The following is a 17,427-nucleotide window of genomic DNA, read 5'->3' as shown; positions in this document are numbered from 1 at the left end:
TGGGTACACTGCAGCATCCACCGAGAGGCTCTTGCTGCCATAGGAATGCCTGACAGCTTGAAAGTCGTTTTGGTCACTACAGTAAAAATGGTTAACTTTGTTCAAGCAAGGCCTGTGAACTCTCGTGTATTTTCTGCACTATGCAATGATATGTGCAGCGAAAATGTTACGCTTTTACAACCTACAGAAGTGCGCTGGTTATCAAGGGGCAAAGTATTGACACGTTTTTTTTAAAATTGAGAGACTAGCTTACATTTTTCTTTACTTAAAGAAAACTTTCTTTACTTACATTAACAAGGACAACACACTGGTCTTTCCATCAATGTATGATTTATTGTGTGCAAATGAACTCAAGCTTACGGACAATGTCAAATGTGATATAGCGAAGCACCTGAGTGAGTTGGGGGCGCAATTATGCAAGTACTTTCCCAAAACGGATGACACAAACAACTGGATTCGTTATCCCTTTCATGCCCTGCCTCCAGTCCACTTACCGATATCTGAACAAGCGAGCCTCATCGAAATTGCAACAAGCGGTTCTGTGAAAATGTAATTTAATCAGAAGCCACTACCAGATTTCTGGATTGGGCTGTTCTCAGAGTATCCTGCCTTTGCATATCACGCTGTTAAGACACTGATGCCTTTTGCAACCACGTACCTATGTGAGAGTGGATTCTCGGCCCTCACTAGCATGAAAACCAAATACAGGCACAGACTGTGTGTGGAAAATTATTTAAGTCTGAGACTCTCCAATACAACCAAACATTACAGAGTTATATGCATCTTTTCAAGCATACCCTTCTCATTACCTGTGGTGAGTTATTCACAATTTTAGATGAACAAATATCGTTTTTTATGTAAGATGGCTAAATAAAGAGAAAAATGATTGTTTATTATAATATTATTATTTGTGCCCTGGTCCTAGAAGAGCTCTTTGTCACTTCCCACGAGCCAGGTTGGGACAAAACTCACACTCATTCTTATGTTTAATAAATGTATCGTATAGTGTGTGTGTGGCAGGCTTACAATGATGTCAATAAACAACATTTGAGAGTGCGCTGACCCTGGTGCTATAAAGGGTATGCAGCTGGAGGTTGAATGTTTGAAGGGGTATGGGACTATAAAAAGTTTGGGAACCATTGCTCTACAGGGTCTCTGGGTCACCTGCGGGGCGGTTGAGCTGACGTAGGCTAATGCGATTAGCATGAGGTTGTAAGTAACAAGAACATTTCCCAGGACATAAACATATATGATATTGGCAGAAAGCTTAAATTCTTGTTAATCTAACTGCACTGTCCAATTTACAGTAGCTATTACAGTGAAATAATATCATGCCATTGTTTGAGGAGAGTGCACAGTTATGAACTTGGAAAGTTATTAATAAACCAATTAGGCACATTTGGGCAGTCTTGATACAAAATTTTGAACAGAAATGCAATGGTTCGTTGGAGCAGTCTCAAACATTGCACATACACTGCATGCCATCTAGTGGCCAAAATCTCAATTGCGCCTGGGCTGGAATAATTACATTGTGGCCTTTCTTTTGCATTTCAAATATGATGGTACAATTTTTTTTCCTTTGTATTATCTTTTACCAGATCTAATGTGTTATATTTTCCTAATTTAACATTTCCACAAACGTCAAAGTGTTTCCTTTCAAATGGTATGAAGAATATTCATATCCTTGCTTCAGGTCTTGAGCTAGAGGCTAGATTTGGGTATGTCATTTTAGGCAAAATTTTCAAAAAAAGGTTTGATCCTTAAGAGGTTTTAACCAGAGAGTGTGTGTGTGCTGCCAAATCAGGCTATTGGTACTACAGTGCATCAAAGCATGAACTAATGTGGACATCTACTGGTTATTTATGGGAAGTGCAAGGTCATGTATAAGAGATAAAAAGGCCTTACAACAAGCTCAGAAAACTTGAAATTCTCATTAGGTGAAATTCAAGATGACCATATGCAAATAGCACTCAATGTTTATGATTACAGCCTGTATGAGGTTGCAGGTTAGGGTTTTTCGTTGTGAATCTTGTTCTGGAGGCAGCTCTGCAGAGTGGTCACTAGCTGGCACAGACACAAAGTCCTCAAATCTGATTTTAAATAGAACCATAACCTTAACCACACTGTTAACCCTAACCTTAACCACAATGCTAACCCTAATGCCTTATCCTAACCTTAAATTAAGACCAAAAAGCACATTTTAGTGTTAATGAATTTTTACAATATAGCCAATTTAGACTTTGCAGCTGGCCTAATTAAGGGGAAATCGCACCCAACTGGGCACAGACTGGACACAGAAAGTTCAAATCAAATTGTATAGGTTGCATACACATATTTTGCAGATGTTATCACAGTTGTCATGAAACGCTTATGTTCCGAGCTCCAACAGTGCAGTAATAACAATACACGCGAATCCCAAAAATAAAAAGTAGGCTAAGGAATTAAGAAATATATAAATATTAAAGCAAGCAATGTCAGACTCCTGAATATAAATATACAGTGCATTCTGAAAGTATTCAGACCCGTTCCCTTTTTCCATATTTGGTTATTTTACAGCCCTACTTAAATACATGTTTTCCTCATCAATCTACACACAATATACCATAATGACAAAGTAAAAACAAGTTTTTAGAAATGTTTGCAAATGTTTGTTTTTTTTAATACAGAAATTATTTATTTATATAAGTATTCAGACCCTTTGCTATGAGACTCGAAATTGAGCTCAGGTGCATCCTGTTTCCATTGATCATCCTTGAGATGTTTCTACAACTTGATTGGAGTCCACCTGTGTTAAATTCAATTGATCAGACATGATTTGGAAAGGCACACACACCTGTCTATATAAGGCCCCACAGTTGACAGTGCATGTAAGAGCATGTAAAACCAAGGAATTGTCCGTAGAGCTCAGAGACAGGATTGTGTCGAGGCACAGATCTGGGGAATGGTACCAAAACATTTCTGCAGCATTGAAGATCCCCCAAGAACACAGTGCCCTCCATTAAATGGAAGAAGTTTGGAACCACCAAACTCCTTCTAGAGCTGGCCGGCCGGCCGAACTGAGCAATCGGGGGAGAAGGGCTTTGGTCAGGGAGGTGACCAAGAACCCAATGGTCGCTCTAGAGTTCTTCTGTTGAGATGGTCGAACCTGCCAGAAGGACAACCATCTCTGCAGCACTCCACCAATCAGGCCTTTATGGTAGAGTGGCCAGACGGAAGCCACTCCTCAGTAAAATTCATATGACAGCCCCTTTGGAAATTCATATGACAGCCCCCATGGAGTTTGCCAGAAGGCACCTAAAGGACTCTCAGACCTTGAGAAACAAGATTCTCTGGTCTGATGAAACCAAGATTGAACTCTTTGGCCTGAATGCCAAGGGTCACGTCTGGCGGAAACCTGGCACCATCCCTATGGTGAAATCATGGTGGTGGCAGCATCATGCTGTGGGGATGTTTTTCAGCGGCAGGGACTGGGAGACTAGTCAGGATCGAGGGAAAGATGAACAATGCAAAGTACAGAGGGATCCTTTATGAAAACCTGCTCCAGAGCACTCAGGACCTCAGACTGGGGCAAAGGTTCACCTTCCAACAGGACAACAACCCTAAGCACACAGCCATGACTACACAGTAGTTGCTTCGGGACAAGTCTCTGAATATCCTTGAGTGGCCCAGCCAGAGCCCGGACTTGAACCCGATCGAACATCTTTGGAGAGACTTGAAAATAGCTGTGCAGCGACGCTCCTCATCCAACTTGACAGAGCGTGAAAGGATCTGCAGAGAAGAATGGGAGAAACTCTCCAAATACAGGTCTGCCAATCTTGTAGGTTCATACCCAAGAATACTTGAGGCTGCCAAATGTGCTTCAACAAAGTACTGAGTAAAGAGTCTGAATACTTATGTAAATGTGATATTTCTGTTTTTTTAAAAATACGTTTTACATTCATACATTAACATTTTATACCAATATTTGTTTGTCATTATGGGGTATTGTGTGTAGATTGATGAGGGGAAAAAACTATTTCATCAATTTTGGAATAAGGCTTTAATGTAACAAAATGTGGAAAAATTCAAGGGGTCTGAATACTTTCCAAATGCACTTTTTATGTATATGATGGTGTGTATATACATGGACAGTACATGAATAGAAAATGTCTGTACAGCAGTAAATATATAGGATGAGTCTTTTCTAGGATACAGTATATACGTATGAAGTGGGCAAAACAGTAAGTAAACATTATTAAAGTGTTCAATGACTATGCAAATATGGTAGTAGTTTCTAAGGTGCAGGGTTGAGTACCAGGTTGAAGCTGGATAGTGGTATCTATTTAACAGTCTGATTGCGTGGAGATAGAAGCTGTTTTTCAGTCTCTCCGTCCCAGCTTTGATGCACCTGTAGTGTCAACTGTTCCACTTCTAGTTTTGATTTACATTTAGTTGAGTTTTCAATAATTGTGAGTTTGAAGTAAAATCAACAAAACATTTCACAATGCCATTGGAAAGTTAGGTGAAAAAAAGACAAAATGCCCTTACAATGATGACTGGTGTAAATCCAACTAGTTTTCAATGTTGATTTAACATCATCATATTGATTTTTGGGAGGTTAAAATGACGTGGAAACAATGTTGATTCAATCAGTTTTTGTCCAGTGGGGCCTCCAGGACAGGACTCATGAGAATAAATGTCAATCTACTATGAGGTCAAGGAAAGAAAATCCATTAGAGAATACTCAAACATCAAACAAGTACATATTTCATCAATATATGAATGCAATACACATATTAAAAATATGTTTGCAATAATATATACTATTAATACAAAAGTGGACATCCCTTCAAATGAGGGAGTCTGCTATTTCAGCCACACCCGTTGCTGACAGGTGTACAAAATCGAGCTCACAGCCATGCAATCTCCATAGACAAACGTTGGCAAACAAATGGCCTTAATGAAGAGCTCAGTGACTTTTAACGCTGCACTGTCATAGGATACCACCTTTCCAACTAGTCAGTTTGTCAAATTTCTGCCGTGCTAGATCTTCCGCGGTCAACTGTAAGTGCTGTTATTGTGAAGTGGAAACGTCTAGGAGCAACAATGGTTCTGCCGCGAAGTAGTAGGCCACACAACCTCACAGAACGGAACCGCTGAAGTGTGTAGCGCATAGAAATAATTTGTCCTTGGTTGCAACATTCACTACCGAGTTCAAACTGCCTCTGGAAGCAACGTCAGCACAAGAACTTCATGAAATGGGTTTTCATGGCAGAGCAGCTGCACAAAAGCCTAAGATCACCACGAGCAATGCCAAGCATTGGCTGGAGTGGTGTAAGCTCACCGCCATTGGACTCTGGAGCAGTGGAAATGCGTTCTCTTGAGTGATGAATCACGCTTAACCATCTGGCAATCCCACTGACGAATCTGGGTTTGGCGGATGCAAGAACGCTACCTGCCCCGATGCATATTGCCAACTGTAAAGTTTGGTGGAGGAGGAATAATGGTCTGGGGCTGTTTTTATGGTTTGGGCTAGGCCCCTTAGTTCCAGTGAAGGGAAATCTTAACGCTACAGCATACAATGACATACTAGATGACTGTGTGCTTCCAACTTCGTGACAGCAGTTTGGGGAAAGCGAGGTTCATACAGAAATTGTTTGTCGAGATCAGTGTGGAAGAACTAGACTAGCCTGCACAGGCACAGAACCTTGACCTCAACCCCATTGAACACCTTTGGGATGAATTGGAACGCCGACTGCAAACCAGGCCTAATTGCCCAACATCAGTGCCCGACCTCAATAATGCTCTTGTGGCTGAATGGAAGTAAGTCCCCACAGCAATGTTCCATCATGTAGTGCAGGTGTTTCCAAACTGGGGTACCCCCAGAGGCATGCACAATGCTGTTGGGGGTATGCCAAATAAAAATGTGATTCACATTTAAAAATATTTTTCTTTTTACATTAAAAAAATGCACTTTTTTTCACATTTTCAAACAGTACATTTATATCGCGGACATTTAGAAACTAAAAATGACAATTTGAAAAAATATGCCACAGGAGTTTTTGGAGCGAGAAAAAAGTGACTTTTGAGTAGTAAGGCATGTATAAAAGCAACAGATACCATTAATAAGAAGGGTCTAGAAGCATCTTATGTGATGAGCTACCAAGTGGCTAGGACAGTCAAGGCCCATACTATTGTGGAGGACTTCATTCTTCCTGCTGCTGAGGATATGGCTGGGACAATGCTGGGGGAAAAGACAAAAAAAACTATACAGACAATGTCTTCATCAAACAACACTGTTTGATGAGTCATCAGTGACATGGCAGGAGATGTTTTGAAACAATTACTGCTTTGCATACAAGCCAGTGAATTATATGCGTTACAGCTGGATGAGTCAACAGACGTGGAGGGGCCTGGCACAGCTCCTGGTGTCAGGACAAATCAGGACAACATGAGAGGATATTTAAAAAATACTGGACAGTCGAGATGTGTTGGCATGTACTGATGGAGCAAAAGCCATGACAGTGAGACATAGTGGAGTGGTAATGCGCGTGCAAGCAGTTGCTCCCGACACCACTTGAGAACACTGCAGCATCCATCGAGAGGCTCTTGCTGCCAAGGGAATGCCTGACAGCTTGAAAGACATTTTGGACACTACAGTGAAAATGGTTAACTTTGTCAAGCAATGCCCTGTGAACTCTCGGTGCACAATTATGCAGGTACTTTCCCAAAACGGACGACACAAACAACTGGATTCATTTTCCCTTTAATTCTCTGCCTCCAGTCCACTTATATCTGAACAAGAGAGCCTCATCGAAATTGCAACAAGCGGTTCTGTGACAATTTAATCAGAAGCCACTGCCAGATTTCTGGATAGTGTGAGAGTGGACTCTATGTGAGAGTGGATTCTCGGCCCTCACTAGCATGAAAACTAAATACAGATAGTGTGAGGAAAATTATTTAAGACTGAGACTCTCTCCAATACAACCCAACATTGCAGAGTTATGTGCATCCTTTCAAGCACACCTTTCTTATTAACCTGTGGTGAGTTATTCACAATTTTTGATGAACAAATAAGGTTTTATATGTAAGATGGCTAAATAAAGAGAAAAATTATTGATTATCATTATATTATTATTTGTGCCCTGGTCCTATAAGAGCTCTTTGTCACTTCCCACGAGCCGGGTTGGGACAAAAACTCACACTCATAGTGTGTGTGTGTGTGTGTGTGTGTGGCAGGCTTACAAGGATGGCAAAAAACAACATTTGAGAGTGCGCTGACCCTGATGCTAGAGGGGGTAGGCAGCTGGAGGTTAAATGTTTGAAGGGGTACGGGACTATAAAAGTTTGGGAACCACTGATGTCATGAAAAGCCTTCCCAGAAGAGTGGAGGGTGTTATAGTTGCAAAAGGAGAACTAAATACATATTAATGCCTGTGATTTAGTAATGATATTCGACGAGAAAGTTTCCACATACTTTCGGTCATGTAGTGTATTTCTCATGTAGTGTATTTCTCATGTAGTGTATTTATCATGTAGTGTATTTCTATTTCTTTTTTACACCATAGTCAGAACAAGCTAGAGTACAGATCTACTGTAAAATAAAGGCCATGCACCAAACAATGCACACATCCAGAGTGACGCTATGGAAATGGAAATTCCAGAAGTTCCCAAACTTCATCACTGTTCTGCTCTCTCTTTTCTGCTGCTCGTCTTTGACTAATATTAGCTTGAAAATACATTTGATGACAAAAGATGCCATATGCATATTTCTTTAAAACAGTACACTTCCTCAAATCCTAGGCTTTAGAGGGTGACTTTCTCTTTAAAAAGTACAGTACCTCGTTGACCAAATCGGAGAGTTGTATGTATGAGCGCATATGAATAAGATGTGTAAATGCGGATACTTTTCTGACCAATCACACCATTAGCTGGGATTACTGACAAGATGTTCACCCAATCGAAGTGGATATTTTTCAGTTAATGGGCTTATCTGGCAGAGTTTGGGATAATGGATCACACAGCTGTTTTTCTCGATTTCAGGGTTATGACAGAATAGAAGGGAGTGGGCGTATTCCTTGAATTGCATTTCGAAAAAGCTACGGACTGTTTAACGAAAAGATAATCCTTGTCGTTATTTCTCTGGAACAAATCTGGATGCGCCACTTGTTATGCTTACGACCAATAGGATTTAACTAAATAGTTTACGTTTAAACTTTAACACTAAGGTAGCTGGCTGCAGTTCATACATACAGTTTATGGTCCTGTTTATTAGCCGACGCTCTCAGAAGTTCAACGAATGCCATGCGGATTCCCATCGAAAAGTATTGTTTTACAGAGGGAAATCAGAGAGTGGCGCCTCTGACACTGGAAGTAAAGTATCTCTCTGTGTAATACTTATATGGTATTTTTCATTTCAATCTACTTCATGGAGGAATGTGCATGCTCTGTTCCATAATCAATTGACGGGTGGACCTCCGGGGGCTGGCAGAGAAAACCTGGATGACTGGAGAGTTGGCACTACGCTGAGCCTCGCAGTACAGTAAAACCCAGACTCATGCTTTTGTTTACAGACTTTCACCTGAACAACGGTTTGGATACATCTTTCAACAATGTTGCGACTGGCCTGTAAACAAATAAAGCGGGCGTGCGGTAGGCCCAAATTATGTTTCCGAAAACTCAAGAAGTCCTGGATACATTGAATACGATTTTTGTCAAAGGAATAACCAGCGCCCAGGTGCACGTTCACAAAGTAACTGTTCCGGCACCCGAATTGCTGCACTCTTTTGTTTCAAGTTTGTTATAGTAGGCCTAGATGGAGTTTTGGCTGACTCATTTTAGTCTTGCCATTTTATTATTTTTAGGCTTAATTACTTTCAACAAAATAATACATATTTTACATTTGTGAGTCGGTGTTAAAATGGTTGAAAATCGGTGCTCCGTTCAAAGGGAAGGGGTCTACCACTGGTTCTCGATATTGAACTCGGCCCAGAGAGCCGAGTTCCTTTGTGGGCTTTTGGACCTCTGTGTTCCAATCGAACTACGCTTCCTCGGGTCCTGCTTGGAAGACTTAGCCCGCAAGGACTATCACTCCCTCAGGGACGCCGAGATCAAAGCCAACAACCCTGCTGACCTCTCGAACCTTACCAACATCACCGACGACGTCGTGAGGAGCAAGCTGCTCATCTCCCTCGCACTTCTCAACTCGGACAACCGAGATGCGGCGGGTGTTCTCTTCCGAACGCTCACGCACATCGACAGCGTCATCAACAACTATGGCCTGCAGCTCAACGATGGACGAACGGGGGAGCAGTTCCTTCTCCTCTTCACCATGGCATCCAATCATCCGGCGTTCAGCTTTCACCAGAAACAGGTGCTAAGACAGGAGCTGACCCAGATCCAAGAGATCCTGCAGGTCACCTGTGGAGAGCAGCAGGCCGGGACTGGCGCGCTGGCCACCCTGTCTCCCGCCACTAGCATCCCTACCTACATCACTGCGCCCACCCTCAACTCCAGTCAGACTGGGTGTCCATGTTGTCATAAGGTAGGTGAATGGTCTTGTGCCACTTCCAAGTTTGAGCAGCCATCCAAAACACAAAGTTGTAGGATACCTAACAAGCAAAGGAGTTAGTGAGTGCCAGTGCTCCCAAACACGGTCTAGGTTCTGGTATAGTGGTCTAAACTCCACTGGTTCTGGTAGTGATGTTGTACAAGGGCCTTCACATCCTTGACAAATGCATCTTGTTGGACAGCTCTGTACCCTCTTTGGTATGAGAAGATCATATGAAGGAAAATGTGTTGTGGTTACACTGTAGGCCTACATTATTTATAACCGATTGAGAATAGAGTGTTGTTACATGGTAAGAACACTGTAATACGCCTGATCCTTTTACTTGTGTGGGTTTTTCCAAACGTATGGGAGGGGGGTGATAACGTTATAGTGCTTCCCCCGTTTCCAGGTCAGGCTGAGACAAACTCGAAGGAAAGTGACCTGAAAGGAATTCATTTAACTAAACAAACATGTTTTTCACTGGTCCCCCAGGGGCATGTCTGTCGGTTGTCCCCGACCATTGGTGGTCCCCCTGAGTCCTGAACATTCACTCACAATGTCTGCCTGTAGATTCAGCATGACTTTTACTTCTCTGGAGAACCGGATGTCAACACGGCAATGTGGGAATAGGAAACCACGTCTTCCTCGTTAACAAAATATACAGCTTTCTTTGGTTTTAAAATGGATTGCAAAACATCAGGAATGATGTTATGACAGTTTAAGGGGCTTTTGACGAACAGGAATATTATAATTTACAAAAAAACAACCTCAAGATACATCTGAAAGTGTGTGTGCGTGCGTGTGCATATGCGTGTCTGCACTAGCGTGTGTGTTTGACAGAGAAAGAGAGTCCAGAACACTTAAAAGGACAAATATAATGTTACAAATGAAAAATTAACCGTAAACCATCAGTTGGATTTGAACACATTGGTACACAGGTTTAGGATCACTATGAAGGCCTGTTTGTCATTGGTTTAAATCAGAGACACACAGCAGACAAACACAGGGCTGTTCAAACTCATGGCTGAGAGGAAAGTACCCTGCCTGCTCAAAGGAAAGTGGTTGGTTGTATTTAGTGTTGTTTTGGTCTTGGCCTCCGTTAAGTGCAGGCCAGCACATTTCTCAACACTGAAATCAACCCTGTGTGAGAGAGACTCAAGCTCCGGTGAATCACCAGGAAGCTCTCTCTGACTGTTCGAAGAAGAAGCCTTTACGGTCACCCTAACCCAACCAGACATGAAATATAAACCACACTCACATATTAATTATTCATTGAATTATAAACTTATGGTGATGGGTGATGAGAAGAAAGTCAATGAAAAAACTCACACATTTGTTATTAGATAATGTTCTACTTTATTTGGGGTTTAAGCCTTCAGGAAAAAAGGCAGGGGGAACTCCTTAGCGGGGTTTCAGGGCGTTATCTGCCACTGTCATGCCCGTTTCAGTTCTAAACCTCAGCTCATCCAGCTAGCATCTCTCCTCACAGCAGGATTTCCCCTTTTCCTCAAGAAAAATAGAAGATTTGGCAGGAGTTGATGCGGATGTGGCAGTAGCACACTGTAAAGCATACTTAATTGGCTTCAGAGCTTGTCTGTGTGTGTTTAGGTTGCTGCTTGGGTGAGCATGTGTGCTGCATGACCTCTGCTGTTAAACACATCAGCCTCACCACCGAGAGTGCTTCAAAAAGGAAAGAAAGACACAACACATTCGGTTTGGAATCAAGCCATTCCCATGACCAATCAGTTTGAACTGCACAACTCTAGAAAATACATTTTACCGGTCAATTATTACTGAAGCATTAAGATTACTGGGCATATACAAGTAAAGACGATCAGGATAAATCGTCCTTAAATAACATAAGAGTAGACCACCTAACAACAGTCCTTTTCAAACGGCTCACCTTTCCAGGAAGCTGGTTAGTTGTACAGACAAGTGTTTAGAGTAGCAGTGGCTATTACTCTCTCCTAGCTGTCTTCTTGACAACTTTTCAAGGTACCTAATCACAGAGCAAGAAGGACAGACACCTGCAGGCCTGCTTAGTGTGTCAGTGCCCACTGTCAATGGTCATAACGTGTAACTCTTAAGACAATATAGGCTACTGTGAAAGAGCTCTAACATTTTGTGAAAGACCAGCCGTCATATTTGTGGGAACCTTTAACTAATGACAGCTTTCCATCTCTTAAAGGGGCACTTCATCACCTTTTAACCTCATATTCAGTATCTCCAGTACCATGCCATTTTCTAAGTGAAAACTGTGATTTTCTATGTTCTGTAGTTAAAAAGATAAAAAGTCCTGAGAAAATGACACCCTATGCGGTCAACAGACGTAATTTTCAAATGATTTCAGTGATTTTGAAAAATGTATGTGTGACCCTGTCTCTTACCTCTTTGAGTTATGGTAGAATGTGTGCGACAGTCTGAAAAGGCTGTCCAGGTTCTGAAAGATTACAGATCCGTAAACGTCATACTACTTCTGACCATGATATTAACCTCTGACTACTTGACCTGAGCTTTGACCCCTGTTTCACAGACACTGCACCGAGAGGACGGTGCAGAGCGAGTGGACGAGGGGATTGGTCCAGAACCCATGCCTCACATGACATCTCTCTCATGCAAGGAGCTGCCAGTCAAGGTGCATGTTGGGAAACCGAGCAAAGGTGAGACACAGAACTTTGCTCTGACATACTTATACGGTACACAGAAATCTGTCACACTTATCTACCCTGTCTGCGTACGACACAGGACAGGACATCCCAGTGACAGTAAGGGTCAAGGTTCTCTCCAACGTCACACACTAGTATGGGAATCTTGAGTTCAAACGTAATACTTTGTCAGTCATTCGGTACATGTCTTTAGAATAAGCAGTTCAGATTGTGCCAGACACTCACACATGCACCCAGAACAAGAAACCACACGCTGAAACACCGAAATCGACAAACCAGACTCATTGAGGAATGTGGAGGCATGCTTGCGGTACTGCCCTCCCCCTATCAGAATGGGAAGGGAGAAAGATGGTCATATATCTAGTTCTCAATCTGAGGGTGCAACTTGGTGCAGTGAAGGGCATCAGTGTTATGTTTTACACATTGCTATGCTGCTCTGGTCCGGATGGAGCAGCTGCTGCAGGAATCTGCCATCATCCTCTGTTTCACACTTCTCATTCTGTCATTTTTCAACCACTCCTTTACACTGTACATACTGTACCTCTCACACACTACTGAACACTTCTACTGCTATGTGGAATGATGTTTACAACCTTTACTCTACTAGAGTATCACTTTAGTATTAAGGTATTTGTTATGAGAGGGAATACTACAGTATATATGCTATTCAATCAGAGTGTAGCAGGCTGTTGTCTACTTCTCCTTCGTACAATCTTTTGAAATATTTGCTGTGAGGCTATAAACAGACCGGAATATACACTTGAATGCATGCACACCCACGAAGAAACAAACTCACAAAGGGCCATGCTTGTTTGGATTTGGATGATACTGTTGCATTGACTTATTTGAAGGTCCCGGAAACTACAGCTATAAATATTGTATGTTTCTTAGTTGTCTGCTTTCTTTTCTATCTCTTTTTTCTTGTTGGCTGGACCAACAACACAGATGTTGAATCCAAGAGTGGTCACATGTTATGTAATTCACGAGCCACGTTTTCTTCTCCAGTTTTGGAAAGTTTAGTCTGGAGGTGGGACGGAGTGGAGGGAAAATGGGAAATGATGACCTCAGCAATGTGTCTTTTCTCCAAAGTTCTCCAAATAGACAGTAGATGGTAGTACAGTAGAAGTTCTAAATTCTAGATTCCTCTTCTTCTTTGATTCACTGCACTATCTTGTAGGTAGAAGTGACAGGTCACTGGATTGTACTGTAGCAATTTCATATTTTGAACACAAGTATATGCACAGACACACACACTGTGTCAGTGTGCAGGATTGTCTTTTATCTGAACATAGTGTAAATATTAAGGGGGTTGATCGTTTTTTGAAGTGTGCTAGTGGGTTAAGGAGTTGATAGTTAGAGGAGCATGTTAAGCTGGGGTCTAATATTGCTTTGAAAGGAGCAGGTCTCTCGGTTACTCAGTAGGATTGGCTCTTTCGTTTTCTGGTAACCCAATGCTGAGTTAGCTACACTACCTCATGGCCAGGGCTGCATGCCTGTCATCAGCAGCACAAAGCAGGGCAAGCATACCTCCAAGCACACACACACACAGTGGCAAGAGTGCACTTGTTATTCAAACATGCAGATAGTGAGTGACTATTATTTTGTAATGCAATCTTGGTTTTGCCTTCATTCATAATACACAACACGAAAGATGCTGATAATGCACAAAAGAGAATATCTACTTTTGTGTGTCTTTGTGTGACGGTGTATTTTCACAGGGTGCAATATGTAACCAGATCTGTTAGAATGGCAGAATGCCCTGGATTAACAAGTCTGGCACCAGGCATGTGGAGCCTCCAGCAGCTGCTGCCTGCTGGGCACGGGGCAGGGCAGGGTACTGAGGGAGAGGCAAGGTGGTAGAGGGCAGTGGGCTGGGTACCTGAGCACTGTGGGCAGTGGGCTGGGTGGCTGGACAGAGGGCTGGGCAGTAGTGGGCTGGGTGGATGGACAGTGGGCTGGGTGGCTGGCAGTGGGCTGGGTGGATGGACAGTGGGCTGGGTGGATGGACAGTGGGCTGGGTGGATGGACAGTGGGCAGGGTGGATGGACAGTGGGCTGGGTGGATGGACAGTGGGCTGGGCAGTGGGCTGGGTGGATGGACAGTGGGCTGGGTGGCTGGGCAGTGGGCTGGGTGGATGGGCAGTGGGCTGGGTGGATGGGCAGTGGGCTGGGTGGATGGACAGTGGGCTGGGTGGATGGGCAGTGGGCTGGGTGTATGGACAGTGGGCTGGGTGGCAGGGCAGTGGGCTGGGTGGATGGGCAGTGGGCTGGGTGGATGGACAGTGGGCTGGGTGGCTGGGCAGTGGGCTGGGTGGATGGGCAGTGGGCTGGGTGGATGGACAGTGGGCTGGGTGGCTGGGCAGTGGGCTGGTTGGATGGGCACTGGGCAGTGGGCTGGGTGGCTGGGCAGTGGGCTTGGTGGATCAGCAGGGGGCTGGGTGGCTGGACAGTGGGCTGGGTGGCTGGGCAGTGGGCTGGTTGGATGGGCACTGTGGGCAGTGGGCTGGGTGGCTGGGCAGTGGGCTTGGTGGATCAGCAGGGGGCTGGGCAGGGGGTTGAGTGGCTGCCCTTGCAACAACAACAACAACAAACATTTTCACATGTGAAATAGCTGTTTTCACATGTTGAGCTGAAGTTTCACATGAAACCATATTTTCAAATGTATTAAATTTAGAGTTCACATGTTAACACCACCTTTTCGCATGTGAAAAGAAAAACATGTTTACACCTCATATGTGAAATGTGCAGTTTTACATGTGAAAAACATTCTCATGTGAAAGTCTTACTTTCACATGTGGAATAGCATTTTCACATGTAAAAAACAATCACATGATTTTCATATAAGCCCTTGGGCTTCCAACCACACCTGCACCCAGTTTTGTTTTGATCTGTATGGTTGTCTATCACATGTTTTCTTTGGTGAAAATAAATCAAACAAAATAAATAAAACTAAAACATGTAAGAAAATTAAACGGGCAAAAATCTCACTTTCACGTGTGGAATTGCATCTTCACATGTAAAAAACAATCACATGTAAAAATCACATTTGCAATTTCACATGTAATAATAAAACTCCACATGTGAAAATCTCACTTTCACATGTGGAATTGCATTTTCACCTGTGGTGGTGAAAGTGTTTTTCTCCTCACGTCAAAATGTGGTGTTAACATGTTGCTGTAGCAATGTTTCACACACAAAATTGCGAATTATGTAATGCCATTCTGTAAAAAGTTAACTTAGCCTACCTGACTATATTAATTAATGTGTGTTAAAAAATAATGATTTCTTATTTCTGAGTCATCCATACTGAGTGTAACTGCTGCAGGCGCATGCCTCTCTTCTTCATACGTTGGTCAATGACGGTCGGAAGTTCATCACCAAGTATATTATCTATTCGATAAGTAACTGTTGTCTTGCTAGGGCATACTTAATAATGCTGTTTGATTGCTCAGTTCTTGTGGACTAAAATACGTTTCATTATCCAGGGCAACTTACATTATCATACTGGTCTCCCATGGGAATCAAACCCACAACCCTGGCATTGCAAGAGCCTTGCTTTACCAACTGAGCCACACATGACTTCACCTCTTCCAAGCAATCAGTGCTGGGAGGTGTGTCTTTCACCTCTGCAGGGAAATTAATGCAAGTACTTCAGACTCCCCTGTTTTTTCAGTGGTGGCAGTATTGTGAAGCGGTAATGTTGTCTCTGAAACAAAGACACTGTTCTGAGTTGTTCTGTTGAGTTGTCCGAGGAGGGAAAGAGAGGAAGGCTCCACACCACTCTCACTTGAGTATCTTACCTAGTTATTTTCTGATGATCTCATTTTGCTATTTTGTAGCTTTGGCACAGTGTCTTCGCAAAGTATTAACACCCCTTCGAAGTTTTTCCACATTTTGTTGCCTTACAACCTGAATTTAAAATGGATTATATTTAGATTTTTTTGTCACTGTCCTACACACAATACCCCATAAAGTCAAATTGGAATTATGTTTTTCGAAATGTTTACAAATGAATAAAAAATGAAAAGATGAAATGTCTTGAGCCAAGTATTCAAGTCCTTTTTTATGGCAAGCCTAAATAAGTTCAGGAGTTTACATATGCTTAAAAAGTCACATAATATAAGTTGCCTCAACTCACACTGTGTGCAATAATAGTGTTGAACATGAAAGGGATTTTCAATGTCTGCTTTTTATTTTTTACCAATCTACGACTGAGGGACCGTACAATTATCTGTATGTGTGGGGTACAGAGATTAGGTAGTCATTAAAAAAAGCATGAATTTCAAACACAGAGACCAGGGAGGTTTTCCAATGCCTCTCAAAGAAATGGCACCTATTGGTAGATGGGTGAAAATAAAAAAGCAGACATTGAAAATCCCTTTGAGCATGTTCAAGTTATTAATTACACTTTGGATGGTGTATCAATACACCCAGTCACTACAAAGATACGTCCTAACTAGTGATGCACGATATATCGGTATCGGAATCTAACGATATTAGCTAAAAATGCCAACATCGGCATCGGACCAATGTCTAGTTGTGCAGAAGGTGTGCAAAACTGATGTAAAAGCTGACATGCATACCTACAGTGCCTTCGAAAGTATTCGGCCCCCTTGAACTTTGCGACCTTTGCCACATTTCAGGCTTCAAACATAAAGATATAAAACTGTATTTTTTGTGAAGAATCAACAACAAGTGGGACACAATCATGGAGTGGAACGACATTTATTGATATTTCAAACTTTTTTAACAAATCAAAAACTGAAAAATTGGGCGTGCAAAATTATTCAGCCCCTTTACTTTCAGTGCAGCAAACTCTCTCCAGAAGTTCAGTGAGGATCTCTGAATGATCCAATGTTGACCTAAATGACTAATGATGATAAATACAATCCACCTGTGTGTAATCAAGTCTCCGTATAAATGCACCTGCACTGTGATAGTCTCAGAGGTCCGTTAAAAGCGCAGAGAGCATCATGAAGAACAAGGAACACACCAGGCAGGTCCGAGATACTGTTGTGAAGCAGTTTAAACCGGATTTGGATATAAAAAGATTTCCCAAGCTTTAAGTAGGAGCACCGTGCAAGCACTAATATTGAAATGGAAGGAGTATCAGACCACTGCAAATCTACCAAGACCTGGCCGTCCCTCTAAACTTTCAGCTCATACAAGGAGAAGACTGATCAGAGATGCAGCCAAGAGGCCCATGATCACTCTGGATGAACTGCAGAGATCT

The 17,427-nt window shown here is 42.5% G+C and overlaps 1 protein-coding gene across 1 annotated transcript in view; it reads left to right on the top strand.

Moving 5' to 3' along the window:
- The first annotated feature begins 8,025 nt into the window (after nt 1-8,025).
- zcchc14 (zinc finger, CCHC domain containing 14) overlaps nt 8,026-17,427 on the top strand; it is a 36,245-nt gene continuing 26,843 nt past the window's right edge. Inside the window, exons 1-2 of the mRNA XM_024379217.2 lie at nt 8,026-9,523; nt 12,063-12,189. Coding sequence (XP_024234985.2) covers nt 8,900-9,523; nt 12,063-12,189 — 751 coding nt within the window. The 5' untranslated portion in view covers nt 8,026-8,899. The remainder of the gene's footprint in view (nt 9,524-12,062; nt 12,190-17,427) is intronic.

Source organism: Oncorhynchus tshawytscha, linkage group LG19 (genome assembly GCF_018296145.1).
Source record: "Oncorhynchus tshawytscha isolate Ot180627B linkage group LG19, Otsh_v2.0, whole genome shotgun sequence".
Taxonomy (NCBI): Eukaryota; Metazoa; Chordata; class Actinopteri; order Salmoniformes; family Salmonidae; genus Oncorhynchus; species Oncorhynchus tshawytscha.
This window is presented reverse-complemented; position numbering and strand designations above follow the sequence as displayed.